Source organism: Camelus ferus, chromosome 17, assembly GCF_009834535.1.
Source record: "Camelus ferus isolate YT-003-E chromosome 17, BCGSAC_Cfer_1.0, whole genome shotgun sequence".
In the NCBI taxonomy this organism is placed as follows: Eukaryota; Metazoa; Chordata; class Mammalia; order Artiodactyla; family Camelidae; genus Camelus; species Camelus ferus.
In genome coordinates this window covers 26,605,710-26,630,193 of record NC_045712.1, presented here as the reverse complement: position 1 = coordinate 26,630,193, position 24,484 = coordinate 26,605,710, and the positions used below count along the sequence as shown (strand labels likewise).

Here is a 24,484-nt window from a genome sequence, read left to right as displayed (position 1 = left end):
GGAGGAGGAGGGGGTCCAGCTGGGAAAGTGAATGAGCCGATGTGTTAGAGGATCCCAGAGACCAGATGCCAATTCTAATCCAGTGTCCCATGGAATGGCCCTGAGACTGAAGGCCTGGGATAGGCCATGGCCACCTGTGACCTGGGGACTCTGGGCAACGGAATGGGGCACCTCAGAAGGTAACAGCCTGGTCGGATGTGCTGGTTTCGCACTCACCCTTCGAAGAAGGAAGGAGAGAGGGGCTTCTGTGCAACCTGGTGTCACAGTCCGGGTGTTGCCCCAGTGGCCTCTTGGTCAAGCTGTATCCTTTTCCCAAGAAGGAGGAAGAAAAGGAGGTGATTGCAGTAGAAAATAACTAGCAAAACCCACGGTGACCGGGTATCAGATCCCCTTGAAATCCTCTCTGTGCTTTCCTGCCTCTGCACCTTTGCGTTTGCTCAGACTTTGGACCGCAGTCTGGGTCCTTGGAATGTCGCCTGTCAGGTCCTCAGACTACAACTGCCTGGATGGGGGTGTGCTGTCCCTGCCTCTAGCATCTGACTTTCCTGGTTTGTCCTCACAGCCTGTCAGAGCAGACGTGTTCTCAGGAAAGGCCCCTCTGCCCTTGTCCCCAGGTTGGTTGGCCCCTGACTCCACATCTGATCCTTGAGAAACCCTCATGCACCCGTCGTGCTAAGAACCTCAGGAAATGAGCCATGATCTGCACGGCCCGGCTCCTTTTCTCCTCCCAACCATCCTTCCTGTCTGTGAGACTGCAGAGACCCCAAAGCAATGGAACTGGACCAGAACCCCAAACTGTGCCCCTAACCTTGGAAATATCCACCAGCTCTGACTGCCCATTTGATGAGGAAAATGAGACCCATGGGCTACGTCATTCCATCAAGGACCTCCTACTCAAAAAATGACAGACTGGGGACATGGAGTCATGCCCCTCGATGACCCACCACCTGTCCTTTTCACAGGGACAAGGGGTAGGATTCAGCCCCTACCCCCTGCCCTCTGCAGGGACCTGTAATGGCAGCCATGGTGCTGTGAAGGCAGGGATTTGGGTCGAGGGTGAGGGTCAGGACCCTCCGCTCAGGGTCAGCTTCCTCTTTCCCATGGACCAATTCAGCTGAAACTAGGAGCTGAAAGAGAACCACGAGGTTAAGTCATCCTGGAAAAGACAGCAGAAGGCATTTAGTGTCTGCAGGCGTGTCTGGGCGCCTACAGGATCGTCACCTGCCAGGACCCACTTATCGGTCAGCACACTAGGCAGCGTTCCTAGCCCCTGAGACATCTAGGGATGCACATAAAGTTTTACTTTTAATTGTTTAAAATCACAGATGAAAACACTGACATATTGGTGAATACATAAGATGAAAAGCAGCTTGGGTTATATTCATGTTTATATGAATGCAGTTGTATAATACAAGTTTTAAGAGTATTCTGTGAATGAAGAGGCCCAGGAAGATAGAAGTGCCAGGGCCCTGAAAGTCCCAGTGTACCCCTGTCTCCCCTGTCAGCATCCTTCCCTGCTCTGGCTGGGTAGGCACAGGGGCAGAGTGACACACAGGAGAACACGGGGTGCGAATGGGACAAAAGGAACCCCCACTCTCGGGCGGAAGCTAGAGAGTCCATGGGGCTGGGGAACAGGACTCGGGATGTGACTGGCACGGGCATCCCTCAGTCGGAGCAGAGCAAGCCTGGAGGCCCCCCACTGTGTCAGCTGCTGACTAGTAAGGACCAGACGCAAAAGTCTCGTGCAGACGGGCCAGTTCTGCTCGCTCAGGACAGAATGACATGTATTTCCCTCCTGCTGCTCTGATGGGGATTCCAAGTGTCTGTCTGGGTCCCTGCTCCAACACACGAGCCAGATCTGTGCCCTGAGATGGACCCAGACTAACTATGGTCTCCTAGACTCCATCAGCCTCCGCCTCAGATTCAGCCCCTATGTGGTACTCGACCTTGTTTTTCAAGCTAAGCCATTGACCATCCTCTCAAATTAGGCTATGTGGGTCCCAATTACAGATAGACAAAGGCCCAGAAAGATCTCTTCTTCTGCCTAGGGCCACACAGGCAGAGGAGCAATGGCTTTCAGATGTCCATACTCCTCAGAATTCTCTTTCTCTGCCCTATTCATGACAATGTGAAATGCCCTGTCACATATAGGGGCCCCGAAAATGACTCCGGAGACCTCAGAAGAGGGGGTCAAGGGCCACATCAACAAGGACCTTGCCTGATAACAGCCCAGTGTCCCTCCCTGGCACAGTGGGGGTCTGGGGGAAGGAGAAGCCCCTGTGTGTCCCCATGCATGGCCTCCCGTCTTCCTTACCTCTTGCTTCTCCTCCCCTCACTGCGTGGGACTTCTGTGCCCCCAAATCTCTGAGGCTGCCCCCACTGAGGTCCGTGGCCTCCACATCTGCACAAACACCGGGAAACCACTAGGAGTCATCGCCCCGGGCTCTCGGCCTCCTGTCCTACTCTGAGCACTTTGTAAACTCCTCAGGGCCCCTTGGCTGCCAGCGCTGCCCCGCCCCAACTCCTCTCCCGCACCCTTACCCTGCACACCTCTGCCTCTCCTCTCTCTCAGCTCCACGTCAGGCCCCACACCCGAGCCACCTGGGATGAGCTGGCCGGGCTCCACACAGCTCCACCGCCATCCTAGGCCGGTTCTCTAGAAGCAGGGCCTGAGCTGGGAATTCAGAGTCATGTGATTAATTGAGGGGTGTGGTCAGCAGGAGGGGAAGGAGAGCAGGGTTGTGCAGAGGAAGGAACTGAGCAGAGAGGTGCTCCCTCTGAGCCCAGCTTCAGCCTCACCTAGAAAAGCCCAGGAACCAGAATTGCACCCCTGCTTTAGGAGTGACTGAGGCAGGGGCTGGGCTCTGATGTCCCCTCATAGTCAGTCACCAGCCACAGAATGGGGGCAGAGAGGACAAAACCCCCAGGCTTCTCTTGGGGAGGCCTTGAAGCCGGGGAATATGGCACCTGAGAGCCATCAGCATCCATGTCCCACCCTCCTGAAGCAGGATCAGCAATCCTGGGAGACAACTGCAAACAGATGACATCAGCACAGCCCATATCATCCTGATGAGTGAGCCCTCTCTCAGGTTGGACAGTGATGGACCAGCTGTGATGGGCCTGATGTGTAGCATTTGCTGATTTCCATGCTGTAAATTCTTCCACCAAGGCAGATTTCAAGCAACCAAGAGTTTAATGACCAACTCAGAAAATCCTGAAATTTTAACAAGTAGCTCTTGCAGTCTTGTATGCTGTGGCAGAGACACGACACAGTCCCTGGGTTTCCTCTGTGAGGTTTCCTGCCTCACCTGGGGTGACGTAGAGTGAGAAGCATGGGTTCCTCTAACCTGCCTGAAATCAGCCCCACCTGCTCCCCAAGAACAGACGAGCCTGACAGATTACAGAGCCCATGCTCTGCACGGTCCCGCCCGCTGTCCCTCTGACACACGGGGCTCTGTGTGTTGGTGCAGGTCGGCCCAGGAGCAGAGCTCAGGCCAGCATTCAAGAGGAAGCAGGTGCTCTGGGAGGCGATTTCTTCGAAGCACCAGCAGAAAAATAGGGAAGTGAGACCGGGCAGAATCGACATCAGAAGAGGACAAGTCAATAGACAGGTCACTGAAGTGGGGACAGGGGCTCCACCCAGCTGGGGACCTCAGGGAGGGGGGACACATCTGGGAGTGGGCCCCCAAGGAGTGAGGAACAGAAGAGACGTTTCCACCAATGAGGGAAAAGTCCCAGCGATGGTTGGTTGAGGCTGCTCCCGGGACTGCCGCCTCCCCGTGATTCCAGTCTGCCCCCCAGCAAAGGTCAGCCACAGAGTGGGGAGTGGGCAGGACAGGGACAGTGTCTGAAACCCCCAGGCAAACAGACATGTGGCCTGTGTGTCACTGTGTGTGTCTCTCACTCAGGCAGAGCCCTTCACCCCGATGAGCAGGTGGCTTGCTTCTAATGGTGCCAATTGTGGTACCATTTGATTCTTGAACACAAGCCCACACCTGAAATCTGAGACCCCGCAGAAGAAAGACTGAATGTGTCTCAATGCCCAGAGCAAAAGCCAGGAAGGGTGGGCTCTTGCAGAGTTCAGATTGTGAGGGAAGTCGAACAATCTGGACATTGTACCTGCAGGCTGACCCTAGAGCCCGCCAGCAGGAAACTGAGCTGTGTCTCCCTGACTGATTAACAAGTGGCCTGGTCCTCCTGGACTGTCACCTCCATACCAGCAGGAACAGCATCCTAAGCAGCCCTGCACACAGACAAGGTCTCCTTAAGACCCTACTGGATGGAGAAGGAGGAGGGCGGGGGAGTGTGAAGGGCATGGGGTTCCTGGGAATGTAGACCTGTCATGTCCCTTCCGGCCCTGCTGCCTCCCCCCGCCATCCTGGAAGGAACAGCTGCCACACCCATCTCTGCGTTCACGGAAGTGACCACATTCACAGACACACACACGCAAACACACCCACACACAACCTCGGCCTCCCAGCGTTTAGGACCTGGTGACAGTAAGTGGGAGATACCGGAGGAAGTTGTTTTCAGAACAATTTATTTCAGAATCTGAAACACTGAGCCAGAATAAAAAAGACCCTTAGGACTTCCGGGGGCTCACAATTCAGCAGAGTCCTCTGATGGGCAAGGTATCAGCCAATCCTTCACCGTCGTCTTCTAACAAACGGCCGCGGAAATGGAAATGGTGGTATTGGCGGGATTGGTGGGAAAGGGGGAAATGGGAAGGGTCCAGGTGGGAATGGTGGTGGAAAAAATCCCCTTACACTCTGGAGCTGTGAACCAGGAAGAAACAGGCTTCTTGTCAGTACTGATCCAGAATCAAAATGATTCAGGTCCCTTTCTACACATCCTACTCCTGAGCCACTCCTGGAGGCTTGGGTCCCATTCACTCTGTGGCTATAACTTTGGAGCATGTGGTTGAATCCCTACTCCCATAGACAGATGAGAAAACCAGGACACAGAGATGCCAAGGCCTCCCCGGATCACTGGCCACCACAGCTGGACAGAAGCAGAAGCAGAAATCCCATTACTGTAGTCAGTGCCTCTCAAACTTCAGCACAGTCAGAATCCCCAGGAAGGCTTCTTAAAATACAAATTTCTGGGACACACCCCAACTTTGTCTCAGTAGGTCTGAATGTGGACTAAGAAGCTGCCTTTCCAATAGTTCCCAGGTGATAATGCCACTTAGAGAACAAACCACTGCTCTAAGGGATTGCAGAGCCCAGGCTGGAGACTTGGGCTCAGGTAAGGGGGGAGCCAGGGTAGGAAGCCCTGAATGAACAAGAACAAAACTGGTCCAAATGATGTTCCACACCTCTCCCCAGAGCAGCTCAAAACAAGAAGGGCCACTCACCTTATTACAACTGATGTCTATTTGGTCCTTGACCTGGTCCAGAGTGACTGTCCCCAAACACTGTTTCACCACCTGGAAGGGGAACCTCCAGTTCAGACTGGAATCCCTGAGCCATAAACACACAGCCTCACCCCAGGGGCTGCTAACCACCCTCCGAAGCCTCTTGTTCGGGTCCTTGGGAGGCATCCGCCAGCGTTCTCAGCTCCCAGCCTCACCCCTTTCTCCTTGAAGTCACACTGCTCCGGTGGCAGCTGTGTCCTCCTGGGACACACGGTCTCCTTCACCGTGAAGCTCACAGGCTTCGGGGCATCTGGGTCCTCATCCTGCTCAAGGATCGAAGTGGGGAGACTGGCTCAGGCTCATGCTTCCTTGGGTGACCTGTGTCCCTGCCCCGCAGCAGAACAGCCCTCTTGAAAGCCCATCCCATGTGCCTCGCCCTGGGCTGCGGGCTGGGTGTAGAGGGGAGGAGGACACAGCCTGGTCCTGGGCTCCCAGGCACACAGGGAGCAGGAGGGGACCTCAGACCCCATCTCATGAGAAGCACATCCCCCTTTGAGGGGCTGAGGGAAGTCAGGGGCACCTGCAGGGAAAGACCTTGTCACTGGAAGCTCCAGGCTGAGCACACCCCTTCTCTGGTGGGGAGACAATGGCATGCACAGGGGATTGGAAGCAGGGAATTCACATCCCAGAGCCAGTGACCCCAGCGTATCCCTGGAGCCCCCAGGAGTCCCTGGTGCCTGAGAGGGCTGTCAGGGCTCTGTTCCCACAGCAGAGATGCCAGGCAGAAGGCTCTCACAAGGGGAGGGGACCCAGCTCTGGGAGGATGTCTGTGAGAGGTGGGATCCCACCTAGAGGGAGAGGTGCCTTCCTGACAGGAGGTACAGCGCGAGCAAAGGGAGGGACAGTGTGGCCAAGCCTAGGCGGGAGACGCCTCCCTCCCCAGCCCCTCCCCGACTCACAGCCTTGGGCGGCAGGTCCAGCTCCAGGAGGCGGTAGAGATTGGGGTCTGAGGACTGCTCATTGAGGCGATCCACAGCTCGAAGCACCGCCTCCCTAAGCTCAGGGCCTGGGCGCTGGCCCAAGGCACCGCTAGTCCCAGCAGCAGTAGCCACAGTGACCAGCGGCCGCAGTGGAGAGGCTGGCCCTCTGGGTCTCCATGGTCCCCGAGTCTGCCTCCTCCCAGCCCACAGGACCCTCCTTTATGCTCAGCCTGGGCCTGATGCAATTAGCTCAAGCAGGAGCCTTCCCCACCTGCCCCATCCCTGCCCCCGGCCAGGGTGTGAGCTGGACTTGCCTCAGGCCCCGCTCTTGCCTCAGGGGATTGCTGGGCAGTGGGTGAGGTTGCCTCCTGTGGAAGGTGAAGAAATGGTTTCTCCATCTCCCTCACAGCATCTCGGCCTCTCCTGGGCCCCATGGGGCAGTTTCATGAGCAGGGTTGCTCCAGAGGGTTGAGTCCTCCAGGAGACGGAGGGACCAGGCTGTGTCCTAAACCCTCTCGGCCTCCTCACTGTGACCTCCTGAGAATCAAGCTGAAGGAGTGTATTCACCACACAACCTCCATCTCTACACACCGCCTGGCACCCAGTAGGCATCTAGTTAAAGTTCGATGAATGGATGACAGCACCACCTCCAACCAAAGCCTGATGCAGTCAGCCAGCACCTGGGCAGACAGTCAAGAACCCTCCATCCTGCTCTCTAGACTCAGCCCTCAGCCAGTGAGGGGCTGCGCTCCATCTGTCACCTCTCCTGGATTCTTCTCCACTGCCTTTCTCAACCTAAAAATGTCTTGTCCTGAAGACTTAAACAGATATTTCCCCAATGAAGACATACAGATGGCCAATAGTCACGTGCAAAGATTCTCAATATGGCTAATTATCAGATAAATGCAAATCAAAGCTACAGCAAGGTATCAACTCATACTGGTCAGAATGGCCATTATTAAAATGCTGGAGAGGGTCTAGGGAAAAGGGAACCCTCCTACATTGTTGATGGGAGTGTAATTTTGTGAAACTGTGATTGAAAACAGTGGAGACCTTTAAAAACTAAAGATAGACTCACTGTATAATCCAGCAACCCTGGGCATATATCCAGAGGAAACTCTAATTCGAAAAGATACCTGCACCCCAATGTTCATAGCAGCACTGTTTACAATAGCCACGACATGGAAACAGCCTAAATGTCCATCGACTGGATAAAGAGGCTGTCGTATTTATATACAGTGGAATACTACTCAGCCATAAGAAAGAATAAAATAATGCCTTTTGCAGCGACATGGATGGACCCAGACATTATCATACTAAGTGAATAAGCCAGGAAGAGAAAGACAAAAACTACATGATATCACTCATATGTGGACTTTTTAAACGACACAAATGAACTTATTTACAAAACAGAAACACACTCACAGACATAGACAACAAACTTATGGCTACCAGGAGTGGGAAAGGGGTGGGGAGGGATAAACTGGGAGTTCAGGATTAGCAGATGCTACTATATGTAAAATAGACACACAAGGTCCTACTGTATAGCACAGAGAACTATATTGACTATCCTGTAAAAACCTGTACTGAAGAAGAATATGAAAAGAAATACATACATGTATAACTGAATCACTATGCTGTATGCCAGAAACTAACACAACGCTGTAACTCAACAATACTTCAATAAAAAAAATGAATAAAAATGTCGTGTCCCCAGACCCCACTATCTTGTCCTGCTGTCCTGCCTCCCAAAACCAAGCCCGAGATTCCCCACAACCAAGCCTGAGATCGGATCACCCGCATCGTGACCCCAATGTGTTTTCTCTCACACTCAAGGCCCTATAAGCTGGCCAGCCGTCGCTGGATCCAAAACCCATGCTGACGCGCTGTCTTTATTTACACAGGCTCTGGGCTTCCCTCTGTCCTCCCGCAACCGCCTCCTGCCCCATTCTCTGCTGGTGTCGCTCTCCTGAGTCCCCTCCTGCCACCTTGTTTCCTCTTTTTTCTCCGTCTCCTCCCAGGACCCTCTTCGTAATACACAGGGCTTGCACAGGTGCACCCAGATGGCTTCTCCTCGCAGTCCTCACACATTCCTGGGCACATCCCTTCCTCAGATACCAGTTACCAGGGACACACATCACTGGTCTGTGTCTCTGAGTCAAGACTCCTGTGAACACCCCTGGCTGTCCGCACAGGGCTGTCTGGGGCTGTCGGCTGGGAGCCCCCACGGGAGCCCTGAGCTGGCAGCCTGGGAGCCCCCACTGGCTCCTTCTTCCTCTGAGGGCCCTCCCTGTCCCCCCGTCACCCCTGCCCTGTCCTGCCACCACCCCCTCTCCTCTGAAGTGTAGTGACAACCTCCAGACTCCACCGTCTCTGGTTCCAGGCTCTTCTAGAAATCAATTCTCCTTCCACATTGTGTCTGGGGGCTCCATCAAATTGCCGATTTGGCCATTTTCACCCCCTGCCTTCAGCAGCTCACACACCTCCTCCCGGCATCAGGGTCTGAACCTTGATGCTTCCCACGGTCCTCACTCGCTGCCCCGCATGCTCAGGTCAGGCTGCCACGTGCACCCCGACCTCTCAGGCCTGTCTCGAGCTCTTTCCCTTCCTCCCGACTCTGCACCTGATCCCTCTGCTTGCTGTGACCTTCCACCATGTGAAGCCTTGTCTGACCTTCAACCAGAGAAACAGCAACTCCTATCTTGGCTCCCACAGCCTCAGGAAGTCTGTTCTGACTTGTCCCCAAGTGACCCCTTCTCCAGGGCTCTGAGGTGGCCAGTGTGGGAGGACAAGGGAGCTCAGCTGGGAGAATGAATGAGCCAATGTGTTACAGTGGCCCAGAGACCATGACACAAGTTCTAATCCAGTCTCCCATGGAATGACTGGGGTACCAATTGGCCTCAGGTGACCTGTGGGATTCTCGGTGTTTGGCTGGGGCAAGTCAGAAGGCGATAGTCTGGACAGATGGCCCTGGTTGCACTCTCAGCCATGGAGAAGGAAGGAGAGAGGGGCTTCTGTGCAACCTGGTAACACAGTCCAGGTGTTGCCCCAGTGGCCTCTTGGTCAAGCTGTATCATTTTCCCAAGTCAGAGTTGGAAAAGGAGGTGATTACAGGAGAAAATAACTAGCAATAGCCACGGTGACCAGGTATCAGGTCCCCCTGAAATCCTCCCTGTGCTTTCCTGCCTCTGCACCTTTGTGTTTCCTAAACCTTAGGACTGAGGTCCCCTTCCCCATCCTTCCATGGGGACAGGTGGCTGATCAAGGATGAGGTCTGATAGAGGAGTCAACCCACGGAAAGAAGTTGGGACCAAAGAGACCAGGATTGATGGTCCAGAAACAGCATCTCTTATTATCAACAGGGCAGAAAGCGGCCCCCGAGGGCTCGATGGGTCCTTAGACTCTGGAGTCCAGCAGACATGTGTCTGATCATTGGTTGGCCTCTTATCAGCTGTGACTTCTTTGGGAAAACTCTGCCCTGGTGGGAACTCGCAGCAGCAATGAGTGGGAGCCCAGCTCTCATTGTCTCAGACACAACTGAGAAGCCCACACGGGGAGCGGGAGGGTGAGCTGTAGACAGGCGCATCTGGGCACTGCCTCCATTTCCTGCATTCCCTGGCTGAGTTCTTGCTTAGACAGCGAGAGGAGCAGGGTGAGAGGGAAGGGGGTCTAAGGAGCCGGGTCAGGACTGGGAGGGTCTCCAAGGTCACAGTAGCTGTGCCTCGAGATGGTCAGGCTAGGCCTTGGGTTCTCTCCTAACGTTCCCCCCAACCCAACAGAGGACACCCCAGCCAAGAGGTGGGAGCAGACGGTCCTGCTGGAGCTGGTAAGGGTGTGTTTCCACCGCCTGGCACCCTACGTGGGTTCCCTCCTTTCCCATCCCCCTCTATTTCCCATCCCAGTCTGGTTGAGGCAGACATCCCATCCTGCAGTTAAAACCCCCAACTGGAAAAAGCACAGTCTCACCTGTGTTTAGACACTTCCTTATCCCAGCCCCAAGCCCTGGACTTCAAAATGGTACAAGAGAAGGAGCCAGGGTCAGGGCTGAGCGACCTGTCCTCTGGTCCTGCCTTCTGCCCAACCTGGGGAGCACATACGTGACCTTAAACCAGACCTTCACCAACTGCACCTCTTTCTCCTGGTTTGTAAAATGGGAGATTTCTTACACATGCATGGGAGGCCCTCTTCTCCTCCATAGAGAAACTCCTCCCATACGAACTTGGACATGAGGATCAGAGTCCCAGTCTCTACAGAGCCTTCCAGACTCCTGGGGGAAAGAGGGACAGCAGCCATCCACTCCATAGCCACCCCCAGGACATGCTCACATGGAGAGCCTGCCACAGCACAGGCCATTGTCGGCGTCCCCCTGAAGTCCCACTTGTCGGGAGCCTCACTCACGTGCATGGGGAGGAAGAAACCATGGTGCTTCCTTGTATCTTTGTTGGGCCGAGTTGGGGAACTAGAAACCCTTGAGACACGTATTGGTGCGAATGCTATGTCCACCATATGGACTACAGTGCAGCCGTTTCAAAAAATGAGCTGGCAACTACCCAAATATCCTTCACAAGTAAAAGAATAAGCGTATTCTGGTATATTTATACAGCGGACTACAACTTAGCAACAAAATATGAACGAAGATAATTACACACAATAACACGGAGGATTCTCACAAACATGTTGCATGAAGAAATTACCTGAAAAGCGTATATACGGTATGGTTCTATTTTCTACACATTTCAAAATCTGGCATCACTGATCTGTGGCGTTCAAAGTCGGGGTCATGGTTAAGGGTAGAAGGGGGAGGAGACTTCTGGGTGCTGATTACACTTTGGCGTTCACATAGCAAGCACTCAGCAAGCTGTCCATTTATCAGTGGTGTGTTTTTCTTATGTAGTTGTAATATTTCAATTGAAGGTTTTAAAACTAGAAAGTTGCCAGATGTATCTTTAAGGGGAAAAGGCCAATTGCAAAATAAACGTACTAACTGATTCCATTTATGTAAACATCAGTCACCATAAAGCAAGACACGGTATCTTTATGTGCCTATATGTATATACATGTCTAGAAAAAACATCAGAACAGACACTCACACGATTGATGAATGGAGGTTGTTTCTAATGTGGAGATTGTGATGCGTGAGGCAGGAAAGCAAGTTGTCAAAAGGAGTGTATTTGTACTAGGATTGCTTGAATATTTTATAAGGAGGATATGTCCCTTAACAATGCTTACAATTAAAAAGAAGTGGGTGAGGAGGGAGGAGGAGCAGGAGGAGGAGGCACGATGGGTGTAGGACTCCGTGGGCCCAGGTGCTCTTCACAGTGTTGTCACTATGACAACCCCAGAAGCAGGTTTTGCCTTGGCGATGGGAAGGGTCCCAGAGCTGCTCTGAGAGCAGTTACCAAACTCAGTGAGATGGGGCTGGAGAGAGGAGGGCATCTCCCCTCCTCTCCATAGAAAATCTCTCCCCAGTGGACGTGACCTCCAAGCAGGGGATGCCTTGCTCAGCAGGGACAGTCACCGTTCATTTACCTATTTCAGGGCCAGTGAGGGCGAATGTCCACAACTGTGGCCCCAGTTAGAACCACTAGGGAGGCACAGACAGAGTGAACAAGATAAATTTTGGGGGCTGTCTTCCGGGGCAAGCATCACAGCCCACAACCCTGCCCACTGAGCACAGGGACCTTCTTCATGCACAGGTGTAAACTGGATGTCTTGGAGGCTGAACAGCTGCAGCGGCCAAACCCACACAACAACCTTGAACTTAGCTCATTCTGAGAATGGGCTCAGACCTGGGCCCCGCCTCTGCCCCAGCACTCTGCCCTCCCACAGCTCCCAGGGGCCAGCGGGCCAGGCAGAGTGAGGAGTTCCGCTCCTCCCTCCGCAGCAACCTAATAACGGGGGTTATGACAGACCGATTCCTTCGCACACACTCCCAGTTTCAGCCCTTACCGCGCTCCAGCCCTCTCAGGCGGTCCCCACACTGCCAATCCCAGACCACTCCTAGGGTCTGCCCTCGGAAGCCTGAGCCTCAGCACCCATCCCCAACAGGGCCCCCAGCCCCCACAGCACCTGCAGGCTCCTGTCTGGGGCTGGGGGGCTCAGTGACGTGGTTCAGATCCTCCCCCGGTCTCTGTTCTGCCTGTCGCAATGAAGTACCCAGCGGCAGACAGAAGGAATTCCCTTAGTTTCCTCTGTAGAACCTCACTCAACCTGGGGTGACGTAGAGTGAGAAGCATGGGTTCCTCTAACCTGCCTGAAATCAGCCCCAACTGCTCCCCAAGAACAGACGAGCCTGACAGATTACAGAGCACGTGCTCTGCGCGGTCCCGCCCGCTGTCCCTCTGACACACGGGGCTCTGTGTGTTGGTGCAGGTTGGCCCAGGAGCAGAGCTCAGGCCAGCATTCAAGAGGAAGCAGGTGCTCTGGGAGGCGATTCCTTTGAAGCACCAGCAGAAAAATAGAGAAGTGAGACCGGGCAGAATCGACATCAGAAGAGGACAAGTCAATAGACAGGTCACTGAAGTGGGGACAGGGGCTCCACCCAGCTGGGGACCTCAGGGAGGGGGGACACATCTGGGAGTGGGCCCCCCAAGGAGTGAGGAACAGAAGAGACGTTTCCACCAATGAGGGAAAAGTCCCAGCGATGGTTGGTTGAGGCTGCTCCCGGGACTGCCGCCTCCCCCGTGATTCCAGTCTGCCCCCCAACAAAGGTCAGCTACAGAGTGGGGAGTGGGCAGGACAGGGACAGTGTCTGAAACCCCCAGGCAAACAGACATGTGGCCTGTGTGTCACTGTGTGTGTCTCTCACTCAGGCAGAGCCCTTCACCCCGATGAGCAGGAGGCTTGCTTCTAATGGTGCCAATTGTGGTACCATTGCATCCCTAAACACAAGCCCACACCTGAAATCTGAGACCCCGCAGAAGAAAGACTGATGTGTCTCAATGCCCAGAGCAAAGCCCAGGAGCGGGGTGCGTGGGCTCTTACAGAGTTCAGATTGTGAGGGAAGTGGAACCATCTGGGCACTGTACTTACAGGCTGAACCTAGAGCCCGACAGCAGGAGACTGAGCTGTGTCTCCCCAAGTGATTAACAAGCCACCTGGTCCTCCTGGACTGTCACCTCCATACCAGCAGGAACAGCATCCCCAGCATCACTGCACACAGACTAGGTCTCCTTAAGCCCCTACTTGGTGGAGGAGGAGGAGGGCAGGGGAATGTGAAGGGCATGGGGTTCCTGGGAATGGAGCCCTATCCTGTCCCTCCCGGCCCTGCTGCCTCCCCCCGCCATCCTGGAAGGAACAGCTGCCACACCCATCTCTGTGTTCACGGAAGTGACCACACACGCACACACACACACACACACAAGAGGGCAATGGGGGATAATGACCCCCGGTAAGAGTAGGACAAGAGACAGGTGAATTTGAAATTCATAAGAATTTATTTTTCAGAGTTTGAACAACTGAGCCAGAGTTAGGTGATCATTAGGACTCTACCCTGGGCGAATTTTATCACCAATGTATCCGATTACTTTGCCAACCTTATCTCGAACCCAGTTCACACCGTCATGGAAGAAATCACGAATCCGGGCCAAATAACCCGACACTCTGGAGCTGTGCAGCAGAAAGAAACAGGATTCTCATGAGGATTGACTTAGGGAAAAGACCAGATCCCTCCCCACCTGAAAATCTTCCATCTTGGAACACCGAAGGAGAGTTAAGGCACCATTTGACCTCCTTGTCTGTGTCACTTGGAGCACGTGGTTGAATCATCTCTCCCACAGACAGATGAGGACCAAGGTCCAGAGATGACAGGGGGCTTCCCAGGGGCACAAACCCATCTCAGAAAAGCTGGACGGGAGCAGGGGCAGAAAGGTCCTGTCTGTAGTCAGTGCCTCTCAAGCTTCAGCACACTCAGAAATCCTTCAGAAGGGCTCTTAAAATAGAAATTATTGGGATCCACCACACAATGATTCCTGTAGTTCTGAGTCATGCCTGAGAATCAGCCTTTTTCTCTAGTTGCCAAGAGAGGGAGCCCACTGAGAGAACCACTGCTCTAAGGGACTGCAGAGCCCGGCCTGGAGACCTGGGGCTCCGGTGAGGGGAGACCCAGGGAAGGAGGGCTCCTCCTGCCACTACAGGGATGGCACAGAGGGGAATTGGTCCAAAGGCTGTTCCACACACCACCTCCATCAGTAGCCCCTGCAGCCCAGAAGGGATCACTCACCTCATTACATGTTATATCGAAGTTGTTGTCCCTGAGCTGGTACAGGTTGACTGTCCCCAAACACTGTTTCACCACCTGGAAGGGGAGACTCCAAGTCACACTGGAACCCCTGAGCCATAAACACCCAGACTCACCACAGGGGCTGCTAACCACCACCTGCCCCAAGGCTCCTGTTTGGGTCTTGGGAGGCACCCACCAGCGCCCGAAGCCCCCAGCCTCACCCCATTCTCCTTGAAGTCACACTGCTCCGGAGGCAGCTGTGTCCTCTTGGGACACACGGTCTCCTTCACCGTGAAGCTCACAGGCTTCGGGGCATCTGGGTCCTCGTCCTGCTCAAGGATCAAAGTAGGGAGACTGGCTCAGGCTCATGCTTCTTTGTGTGACCTGTGTCCCTGCCCCCAGCAGGACGGCCCCCTTGACAGCCCGTCCCATGTGCCTGGCCCTGGGCTGGGAGCTGGGTGCAGAGGAGAGGAGGACACAGCCTAGTCTTGAGCTCCCAGGCACACAGGGAGCAGGAATGGAACTCATACCCGCTCTCCTGAGGGGCAACTCTACCTTGGAGAGGCTGAGGGAAGTCAGGGGACACCTGCAGGAAAGACCTTGTAAACTGGAACACCCGGGCTGAGCACAGCCCTTCCCTGGTGGGAAGACAATGGGGTGCACAGGGGACTGGAAGCAGGGAAGTCACATCCCAGAGCCAGTGACCCCGGCGTATCCCTGGAGCCCCAAGGAGTCCCTGGAGCCTGAGCGGGCTGTCAGGGCTCTGTTCCCACAGCAGAGATGCCAGGCAGAAGGTTCTCACGACGGGAAGGGACCCAGCTCTGGGAAGATTTCTGTTAGAGGTGGGATCCCACCTAGAGGGAGAGGTGCCTTCCTGACAGGAGGTACAGCGCGAGCAAAGGGAGGGACAGTGTGGCCAAGCCTGGCGGGAGACGCCTCCCTCCCCAGCCCCTCCCCGACTCACAGCCTTGGGCGGCAGGTCCAGCTCCAGGAGGCGGTAGAGATTGGGGTCTGAGGACTGCTCATTGAGGCGATCCACAGCTCGAAGCACCGCCTCCCTATAGCTCAGGGCCTGGGCGCTGGCCCAAGTCACCGTTAGTCCCAGCAGCAGTAGCCACAGTGACGAGCGGCCCAGGGAGAGGCTGGCCCTCTGGGTCTCCATGGTCCCCGAGTCTGCCTCCTCCCAGCCCACAGGACCCTCCTTTATGCTCAGCCTGGGCCTGATGCAATTGCTCAAGCAGGAGCCTTCCCCACCTGCCCCATCCCTGCCCCCGGCCAGGGTGTGAGCTGGACTTGCCTCAGGCCCTGCTCTTGCCTCAGGGGATTGCTGGGCAGTGGGTGAGGTCTGCCTCCTGTGCAAGGTGAAGAAAATGGTTTCTCCATCTCCCTCACAGCATCTTCGGCCTCTTCCTGGGCCCCAGTGGGGAGTTTCATGGGCAGGGTTGCTCCAGAGGATTGAGTCCTCCAGGAGACAGGAGGGACATGGCTGTGTCCTACACCCTCTCGGCCTCCTCACTGTGATCTCCTCAGAATCAGGCTGAAAGAGTGTATTCACCACACAACCTCCAGCTCCTGGGTCCTCCTGGTCCCCAACTAGGCACTCAGTTAACATATGATGAATAGATGGCAGGACCACCCCCATCTAGTGCCTTTCACACCCATCCACTCCCTAGGCAGACATCAGGGCCACACCGTCCTATTCTACGGACCCAGGCCTCAGCCAGTCAGGGCATCTCCTCTACTGTCCCCTCTTCTGGATTCTTCTCCTTTGCCTTCTTCACTCTAAAAATGTCCTGTCCCAGCCCCTTCCAGATGCACACTGTTCCCCTTACCCAGACAGCCAGTAAGAGAAGGCTCATCTACACTCTGACCCCACTATTTGTCCTCTTTCAACTCAAGGTCCATGCCTGCTTAACAGCTTTCGAATGATACAACGGCCATGCTGAAGCCTTGTCCTTGCCTTCACAGGTGCCAGGGACCCCTCTGTCTACTGAAACTGCCCCCTCCCCCATTCTCCCCTGGGACCACCTTCCTGGGTCCACTTCCTGGCCTCCTGGGTGCCTCCTGCTCTGTCTAATCTAAGTACTCAACTTTTAATAAAACTTTTACTGCAGGGCTTGCACACGTGATCTGTACAGCTTCTCAAAGCAGTTCTCATGCATTCTGGGCACATCCCTTCCTCAGATACTAGTTATCAGGGACACACATCACTGGTCTGTGGGTCCGAGGCAACACTCCTGTGAACACTCCTGGTTGTCAGCACAGGGCTGTCTGGGGCTGTTGGCTAGGAGCCCTCACGGGAGCCCTGAGCTGAGAGCCTGGGAACCCCACCTGCTCCTTCTTCTGAGGGCCCTCCCTGTCCCCACTGTCACCCCTGCCCTGTCCTACCACCATCTCCTCTCCTCTGAAGTGTAGCCACAACCTCCAGACTCCACCTTTTCTGGTTCCAGGCTCTTCCCACACCACAGCCCAGTGTTCCCTGCCATTGTCCAGGGGTCCATCAAACCTCCCGCCTTGAGTCAGGGGCTCAGGGTCTGGATCAGGTTGTCCTCAGGTGCTCACCTGCAAAACCCTGTGTCAGGCCGCCAAGTCCACCCCAACCTCTCAGGCCCCTCGGAGCCTCTGCTCTTCTCATATCGCTACACCTGATCCCTCTGACTGCCGTGACTTTTCATTTTGTGAAGCCTTATCTGACCTTCAACCAGAGAAACAGCAACTCCCCATCTTAGCTCCCACAGCCTCACAAAGTCTCTTCTGACTTGTCCCCAAGGTACTCCCTCTCCAGGGCTCAGGTTGAGACACCAGGATGGAGTGGCCAGAGAGGGAGGAGGAGGGGGTCCAGCTGGGAAAGTGAATGAGCCGATGTGTTAGAGGATCCCAGAGACCAGATGCCAATTCTAATCCAGTGTCCCATGGAATGGCCCTGAGACTGAAGGCCTGGGATAGGCCATGGCCACCTGTGACCTGGGGACTCTGGGCAACGGAATGGGGCACCTCAGAAGGTAACAGCCTGGTCGGATGTGCTGGTTTCGCACTCACCCTTCGAGAAGGAAGGAGAGAGGGGCTTCTGTGCAACCTGGTGTCACAGTCCGGGTGTTGCCCCAGTGGCCTCTTGGTCAAGCTGTATCCTTTTCCCAAGAAGGAGGAAGAAAAGGAGGTGATTGCAGTAGAAAATAACTAGCAAAACCCACGGTGACCGGGTATCAGATCCCCTTGAAATCCTCTCTGTGCTTTCCTGCCTCTGCACCTTTGCGTTTGCTCAGACTTTGGACCGCAGTCTGGGTCCTTGGAATGTTGCCTGTCAGGTCCTCAGACTACAACTGCCTGGATGGGGGTGTGCTGTCCCTGCCTCTAGCATCTGGCTTTCCTGGTTTGTCCTCATAGCCTGTCAGAGCAGACGTGTTCTCAGGAAAGGCTCCTCTGCCCTTGTCCCCAGGTTGGTTGGCCCCTGACTCCACATCTGATCCTTGAGAAACCCTCATGCACCCGTCGTGCCAACAACCTCAGGGAATGAGCCCTGATCTGCACGGCCCGCCTGCTTTTCTCCTCCCAACCATCCTTCCTGTCTGTGAGACTCCAGAGGCTCCAGAGCAATGGAACTGGACCAGAACCCCAAACTGTGCCCCTAACCTTGGAAATATCCACCAGCTCTGACTGCCCATTTGATGAGGAAAATGAGACCCATGGGCTACGTCATTCCATCAAGGACCTCCTACTCAAAAAATGACAGACTGGGGACATGGAGTCATGCCCCTCAATGACCCACCACCTGTCCTTTTCACAGGGACAAGGGGAAGGATTCAGGCCCTGCCCCCTGCCCCCTGCCCTCTGCAGGGACCTGCGATGGCAGCCATGGTGCTGTGAAGGCAGGGATTTGGGTCGAGGGTGAGGGTCAGGACCCTCCGCTCAGGGTCAGCTTCCTCTTTCCCATGGACCAATTCAGCTGAAACTAGGAGCTGAAAGAGAACTACGAGGTTAAGTCATCCTGGAAAAGACAGCAGAAGGCATTTAGTGTCTGCAGGCGTGTCTGGGCGCCTACAGGATCGTCACCTGCCAGGACCCACTTATCGGTCAGCACACTAGGCAGCGGTCCTAGCCCCTGAGACATCTAGGGATCCACAGAAAGTTTTACTTTTAATTGTTTAAAATCACAGATGAAAACACTGACATATTGATGAATACATAAGATGAAAAGCAGCTTAGGTTATATTCATGTTTATATGAATGCAGTTGTATAATACAAGTTTTAAGAGTATTTTGTGAATGAAGAGGCCCAGGAAGATAGAAGTTCCAGGGCCCTGAAAGTCCCAGTGTACCCCTGTCTCCCCTGTCAGCATCCTTCCCTGCTCTGGCTGGGTAGGCACAGGGGCAGAGTGACACACAGGAGAACAGGGGGTGCGAATGGGGCACAAGGAACCCCCACTCTCGGGCGGAAGCTAGAGAGTCCATGGGGCTGGGGAACAGGACTCGGGATGTGACTGGCACGGGCATCCCTCAGTCGGAGCACAGCAAGCCTGGAGGCCCCCCAGTGTGTCAGCTGCTGACTAGTAAGGACCAGACGCTAAAGGCTCGTGCAGACGGGCCAGTTCTGCTCGCTCAGGACAGAATGACATGTATTTCCCTCCTGCTTCTCTGATGGGGATTCCAAGTGTCTCTCTGGGTCCCTGCTCCGACACACGAGCCAGATCTGTGCCCTGAGATGGACCCAGACTAACTATGGTCTCCTAGACTCCATCAGCCTCCGCCTCAGATTCAGCCCCTGTGTGGTACTCGACCTTGTTTTTCGAGCTAAGCCATTGACCATCCTCTCAAATTAGGCTATGTGGGTCCCAATTACAGATAGACATAGGCCCAGAAAGATCTCTTCTTCTGCCTAGGGCCACACAGGCAGAGGAGCAATGGCTTTCAGATGTCCATACTCCTCAGAATTCTCTTTCTCTGCCCTATTCATGACAATGTGAAGTGCCCTGTCACATATAGGGGCCCCGAAAATGACTCCGGAGACCTCAGAAGTGGGGGTCAAGGGCCACATCAACAAGGACCTTGCCTGATAACAGCCCAGTGTCCCTCCCTCGCACAGAGGGGGTCTGGGGGAAGGAGAAGCCCCTGTGTGTCCCCACTCATGGCCTCCCCTCTTCCTTACCTCTTGCTTCTCCTCCCCTCACTGCGTGGGATTTCTGTGCCCCCAAATCTCTGAGGCTGCCCCCAGTGAGATCCGTGGCCTCCACATCTGCACAAACACCGGGAAACCACTAGGAGTCATCGCCCTGGGCTCTCGGGCTCCTGTCCTACTCTGAGCACTTTGTAAACTCCTCAGGGCCCCTTGGCTGCCAGCGCTGCCCCGCCCCAACCCCTCTCCCGCACCCCTACCCTGCACACCTCTGCCTCTCCTCTCTCTCAGCTCCACGTCAGGCCCCACAACCGAGCCACCTGGGATGAGCTGGCCGGGCTCCACACAGCTCCACCGCCATCCTAGGCCACTTCTCTAGAAGCAGGGCCTGAGCTGGGAATTCAGAGTCATGTGATTAATTGAGGGGTGTGGTCAGCAGGAGGGGGAGGAGAGCAGGATTGGGCAGAGGAAGGAGCTGAGCAGAGAGGTGCTCCCTCTGAGCCCAGCTTCAGCCTCACCTAGAAAAGCCCAGGAACCAGAATTGCACCCCTGCTTTAGGAGTGACTGAGGCAGGGGCTGGGCTCTGATGTCCCCTCATAGTCAGTCACCAGCCACAGAATGGGGGCAGAGAGGACAAAACCCCCAGGCTTCTCTTGGGGAGGCCTTGAAGCCGTGGAATATGGCACCTGAGAGCCATCAGCATCCATGTCCCACTCTCCTGAAGCAGGATCAGCAATCCTGGGAGACAACTGCAAACAGATGACATCAGCACAGCCCATATCATCCTGATGAGTGAGCCCTCTCTCAGGTTGGACAGTGATGGACCAGCTGTGATGGGCCTGATGTGTAGCATTTGCTGATTTGCATGCTGTAAATTCTTCCACCAAGGCTGATTTCAAGCGACCAAGAGTTTAATGACCATCTCAGAAAATCCTGAAATTTTAACAAGTAGCTCTGGCAGGCTCATATGCTGTGGCAGAGACACGACACAGTCCCTGGGTTTCCTCTGTGAGGTTTCCTGCCTCAACCTGGGGTGACGTAGAGTGAGAAGCGTGGGTTCCTGTAACCTGCCTGAAATCAGCCCCACCTGCTCCCCAAGAACAGACGAGCCTGACAGATTACAGAGCACGTGCTCTGCGCGGTCCCGCCCGCTGTCCCTCTGACACACGGGGCTCTGTGTGTTGGTGCAGGTTGGCCCAGGAGCAGAGCTCAGGCCAGCATTCAAGAAGAAGCAGGTGCTCTGGGAGGCGATTCCTTTGAAGCACCAGCAGAAAAATAGGGAAGTGAGACCGGGCAGAATCGACATCAGAAGAGGACAAGTCAATAGACAGGTCACTGAAGTGGGGACAGGGGCTCCACCCAGCTGGGGACCTCAGGGAGGGGGGACACATCTGGGAGTGGGCCCCCCAAGGAGTGAGGAACAGAAGAGACGTTTCCACCAATGAGGGAAAAGTCCCAGCGATGGTTGGTTGAGGCTGCTCCCGGGACTGCCGCCTCCCCCGTGATTCCAGTCTGCCCCCCAGCAAAGGTCAGCTACAGAGTGGGGAGTGGGCAGGACAGGGACAGTGTCTGAAACCCCCAGGCAAACAGACATGTGGCCTGTGTGTCACTGTGTGTGTCTCTCACTCAGGCAGAGCCCTTCACCCCGATGAGCAGGTTTGCTTCTAATGGTGCCAATTGTGGTACCATTGCATCCCTGAACACAAGCCCACATCTGAAATCTGAGACCCCGCAGGAGAAAGACTGATGTGTCTCAATGCCCAGAGCAAAAGTCGGGGGTGGGGTAGTCTTGCAGAGTTCAGATTGTGAGGGAAGTGGAACAGTCTGGACATTGTACCTGCAGGCTGACCTTAGAGCCCACCAGCAGGAGACTGAACTGCGTCTCCCTGAGTGATTAACAAGAGGCCTGGTCCTCCTGGACTGTCACCTCCATACCAGCAGGAACAGCATCCCCAGCAGCACTGCACACAGACTAGGTCTCCTTAAGCCCCTACTGGGTGGAGGAGGAGGAGGGCAGGGGAGTGTGAAGGGCATGGGGTTCCTGGGAATGGAGCCCTGTCCTGTCCCTCCCGGCCCCGGTGCCTCCCCCGCCCTCCTGGAAGGAACAGCTGCCTCACCCATCTCTGTGTTCACAGGAGTGACCACACACACACACACACACACAACAGGCCTCCCAGTGTTATGGATTTGGTCCCTGTGTGTGGGATCAGGTGACACAATTAAAATTGAAGCCTGGAGAAATTTTTTTCATAAAAATTTATCTTTTGATGTCCAGGTCCTGACCCGGGGCAGGCAAACCCTCTGTACTCTTCCTTCGGCCTTTATGGGACAGTTATCAGCGAACCATTCACCGTCCTCTCGGAAACCTTGGAATAGGAAACCTTGGTGGCGGCAATACTGGCCTTGGTATCCTTGGTGGGATATATGGACGTGGCACCCTTGGCCTTGGCAGCCGTGGCCGGCGAATGCTCCTAACACTCTGAAGCTGTGAACCAGGAGGAAACAGATTTCTTCTGGGTCGGAACCAGGGTCAACCCAAGACCCCCTGTCCTCACCTGCTGATCCCCCTCCCAGTGCCACCCCAGGAGCCCTGAGGCCCCAGTTCACCCTCTGGGTGTGACCTTTGGAGCACATAGTTGAATCCCTACACTCACTCACAGAGGAGGAAGCGAAGACCCAGAGATGACAAGGGGCTTCCCAGGGGCACAAGCCCTTCCCAGCAAAGCAGGACAGAAGCAGGGGCTAAAAGCCCATTACCCTAGTCAGTGCCTCTTAAACTTCAGCACAGAATCCCTTAGAAGGGCTCTTACAAGACAAATTACTGGGCCCCAACCTAGACTCTGATTCAGTACGTCAGAGTGGGGCCTGAGAATTTTTGCCGTTCTGACACGTCCTGTATGGGGAGCCCAATGAGAGAACCACTGCTCTAAAGGATTGCAGAGCCCGGCCTGGAGACCTGGGGCTCGGGTGAGGGGGAGCCAGGGGAGGAGGGCTTTCCTGCCGCTACAGGGATGGCAGAGAGAATTGGTCCAAAGGATGTTCCACAAACCAGACCCAGCAGCAGCCTCTGCAGCCTGGAAGGGGTCACTCACCTCATCACAGGTGATGTCCTGTTGGTCCCTGGACTGGTCCAGAGTGACTGTCCCCACACACTGTTTCACCACCTGGAAGGGGAGACACCAGGTCACACTGTAACCCCTGAGCCATAACCACCCAGCCTCACCCCAGGGGCTGCAAATAACACCACACCTTCGAGCCTCCTGTTCCTGTTCTTGGGAGGCATCCACCAGCACCCCCAGCTACCAGCCTCACCCCAGGGGCTGCTAACCACAACCCGCCCCAAGCCTCCTGTTCGGGTCTTGGGAGGCACCCACCAGCGCCCTAAGCCCCCAGCCTCACCCCATTCTCCTTGAAGTCACACTGCTCCGGTGGCTGCTGTGTCCTCCTGGGACACACGGTCTCCTTCACCGTGAAGCTCACAGGCTTCGGGGCATCTGGGTCCTCGTCCTGCTCAAGGATCAAAGTGGGGAGACTGGCTCAGGCTCATGCTTCTTAGTGTGACCTGTGTCCCTGCCCCCAGCAGGACAGCCCCCTTGACAGCCCGTCCCATGTGCCTAGCCCTGGGCTGGGGGCTGGGTGCAGAGGGGAGGAGGACACAGCCTGGTCCTGGGCTCCCAGGCACACAGGGAGCAGGAGGGGAACTCAGACCCGCTCTCCTGAGGGGCAGCTCCCCTTGGAGGGGCTGAGGGAAGTCAGGGAACACCTGCAGGGAAAGACCTTGTCACTGGAACCCCAAGGCTGAGCACAGCCCTTCCCTGGTGGGAAGACAATGGGGTGCACAGGGGACTGGAAGCAGGGAAGTCACATCCCAGAGCCAGTGACCCCAGGGTATCCCTGGAGCCCCCAGGAGTCCCTGGAGCCTGAGCGGGCTGTCAGGGCTCTGTTCCCACAGCAGAGATGCCAGGCAGAAGGCTCTCACGAGGGGAGGGGACCCAGCTCTGGGAGGATTTCTGTAGAGGTGGGATCCCACTTAGAGGGAGAGGTGCCTTCCTGACAGGAGGTACAGCACGAGCAAAGGGAGGGACAGTGTGGCCAAGCCTGGCGGGAGACACCTCCCTCCCCAGCCCCTCCCCGACTCACAGCCTTGGGCGGCAGGTCCAGCTCCAGGAGGCGGTAGAGATTGGGGTCTGAGGACTGCTCATTGAGGCGATCCACAGCTCGAAGCACCGCCTCCCTATAGCTCAGGGCCTGGGCGCTGGCCCAAGGCACCGCTAGTCCCAGCAGCAGTAGCCACAGTGGCCAGCGGCCCACGGGAGAGGCTGGCCCTCTGGGTCTCCATGGTCCCCGAGTCTGCCTCCTCCCAGCCCACAGGACCCTCCTTTATGCTCAGCCTGGGCCTGATGCAATTGCTCAAGCAGGAGCCTTCCCCACCTGCCCCATCCCTGCCCCCGGCCAGGGTGTGAGCTGGACTTGCCTCAGGCCCCGCTCTTGCCTCAGGGGATTGCTCGGCAGTGGGTGAGGTTGCCTCCTGTGTAAGGTGAAGAAATGGTTTCTCCATCTCCCTGACAACATCTTGGCCTCTTCTGGGCCCCATGGGGAGTTTCATTGGCAAGGTTGCTCCAGAGGGTTGAGTCCTCCAGGAGACGGAGGGACCAGGCTGTGTCCTACACCCTCTCGACCTCCTCACTGTGACCTCCTGAGAATCAAGCTGAAGGAGTGTATTCACCACACAACCTCCAGCTCTACACACCGCCTGGCACCCAGTAGGTACTCAGTTAACATATGATGAACAGATGACAGCCCCACTTCCATCTTTG

The 24,484-nt window shown here is 55.5% G+C and overlaps 1 protein-coding gene, 1 long non-coding RNA gene and 2 pseudogenes across 2 annotated transcripts; all 4 read right to left on the bottom strand.

Moving 5' to 3' along the window:
* Positions 1–241: 241 nt before the first annotated feature.
* LOC116657165 lies at positions 242–2,658 on the bottom strand. The gene is made up of 3 exons (XR_004312181.1): positions 2,551–2,658; positions 2,315–2,401; positions 242–1,127 (listed from the first exon to the last, which is right to left on the bottom strand). It is a non-coding gene; the product is annotated as an uncharacterized LOC116657165 (long non-coding RNA).
* A 1,912-nt stretch (positions 2,659–4,570) lies between these two features.
* LOC116657161 lies at positions 4,571–6,514 on the bottom strand (annotated as a pseudogene).
* A 7,309-nt stretch (positions 6,515–13,823) lies between these two features.
* On the bottom strand, positions 13,824–15,830 carry LOC116657313 (antibacterial peptide PMAP-23-like). The gene is made up of 5 exons (XM_032459436.1): positions 15,522–15,830; positions 14,779–14,886; positions 14,558–14,632; positions 14,371–14,465; positions 13,824–13,944 (listed from the first exon to the last, which is right to left on the bottom strand). Exons 1-5 carry the CDS (start codon positions 15,717–15,719, stop codon positions 13,824–13,826), a joined length of 597 nt encoding a protein of 198 aa, XP_032315327.1. The 5' UTR covers positions 15,720–15,830.
* A 6,115-nt stretch (positions 15,831–21,945) lies between these two features.
* Positions 21,946–24,278, bottom strand: LOC116657155 (annotated as a pseudogene).
* Positions 24,279–24,484: the final 206 nt, after the last annotated feature.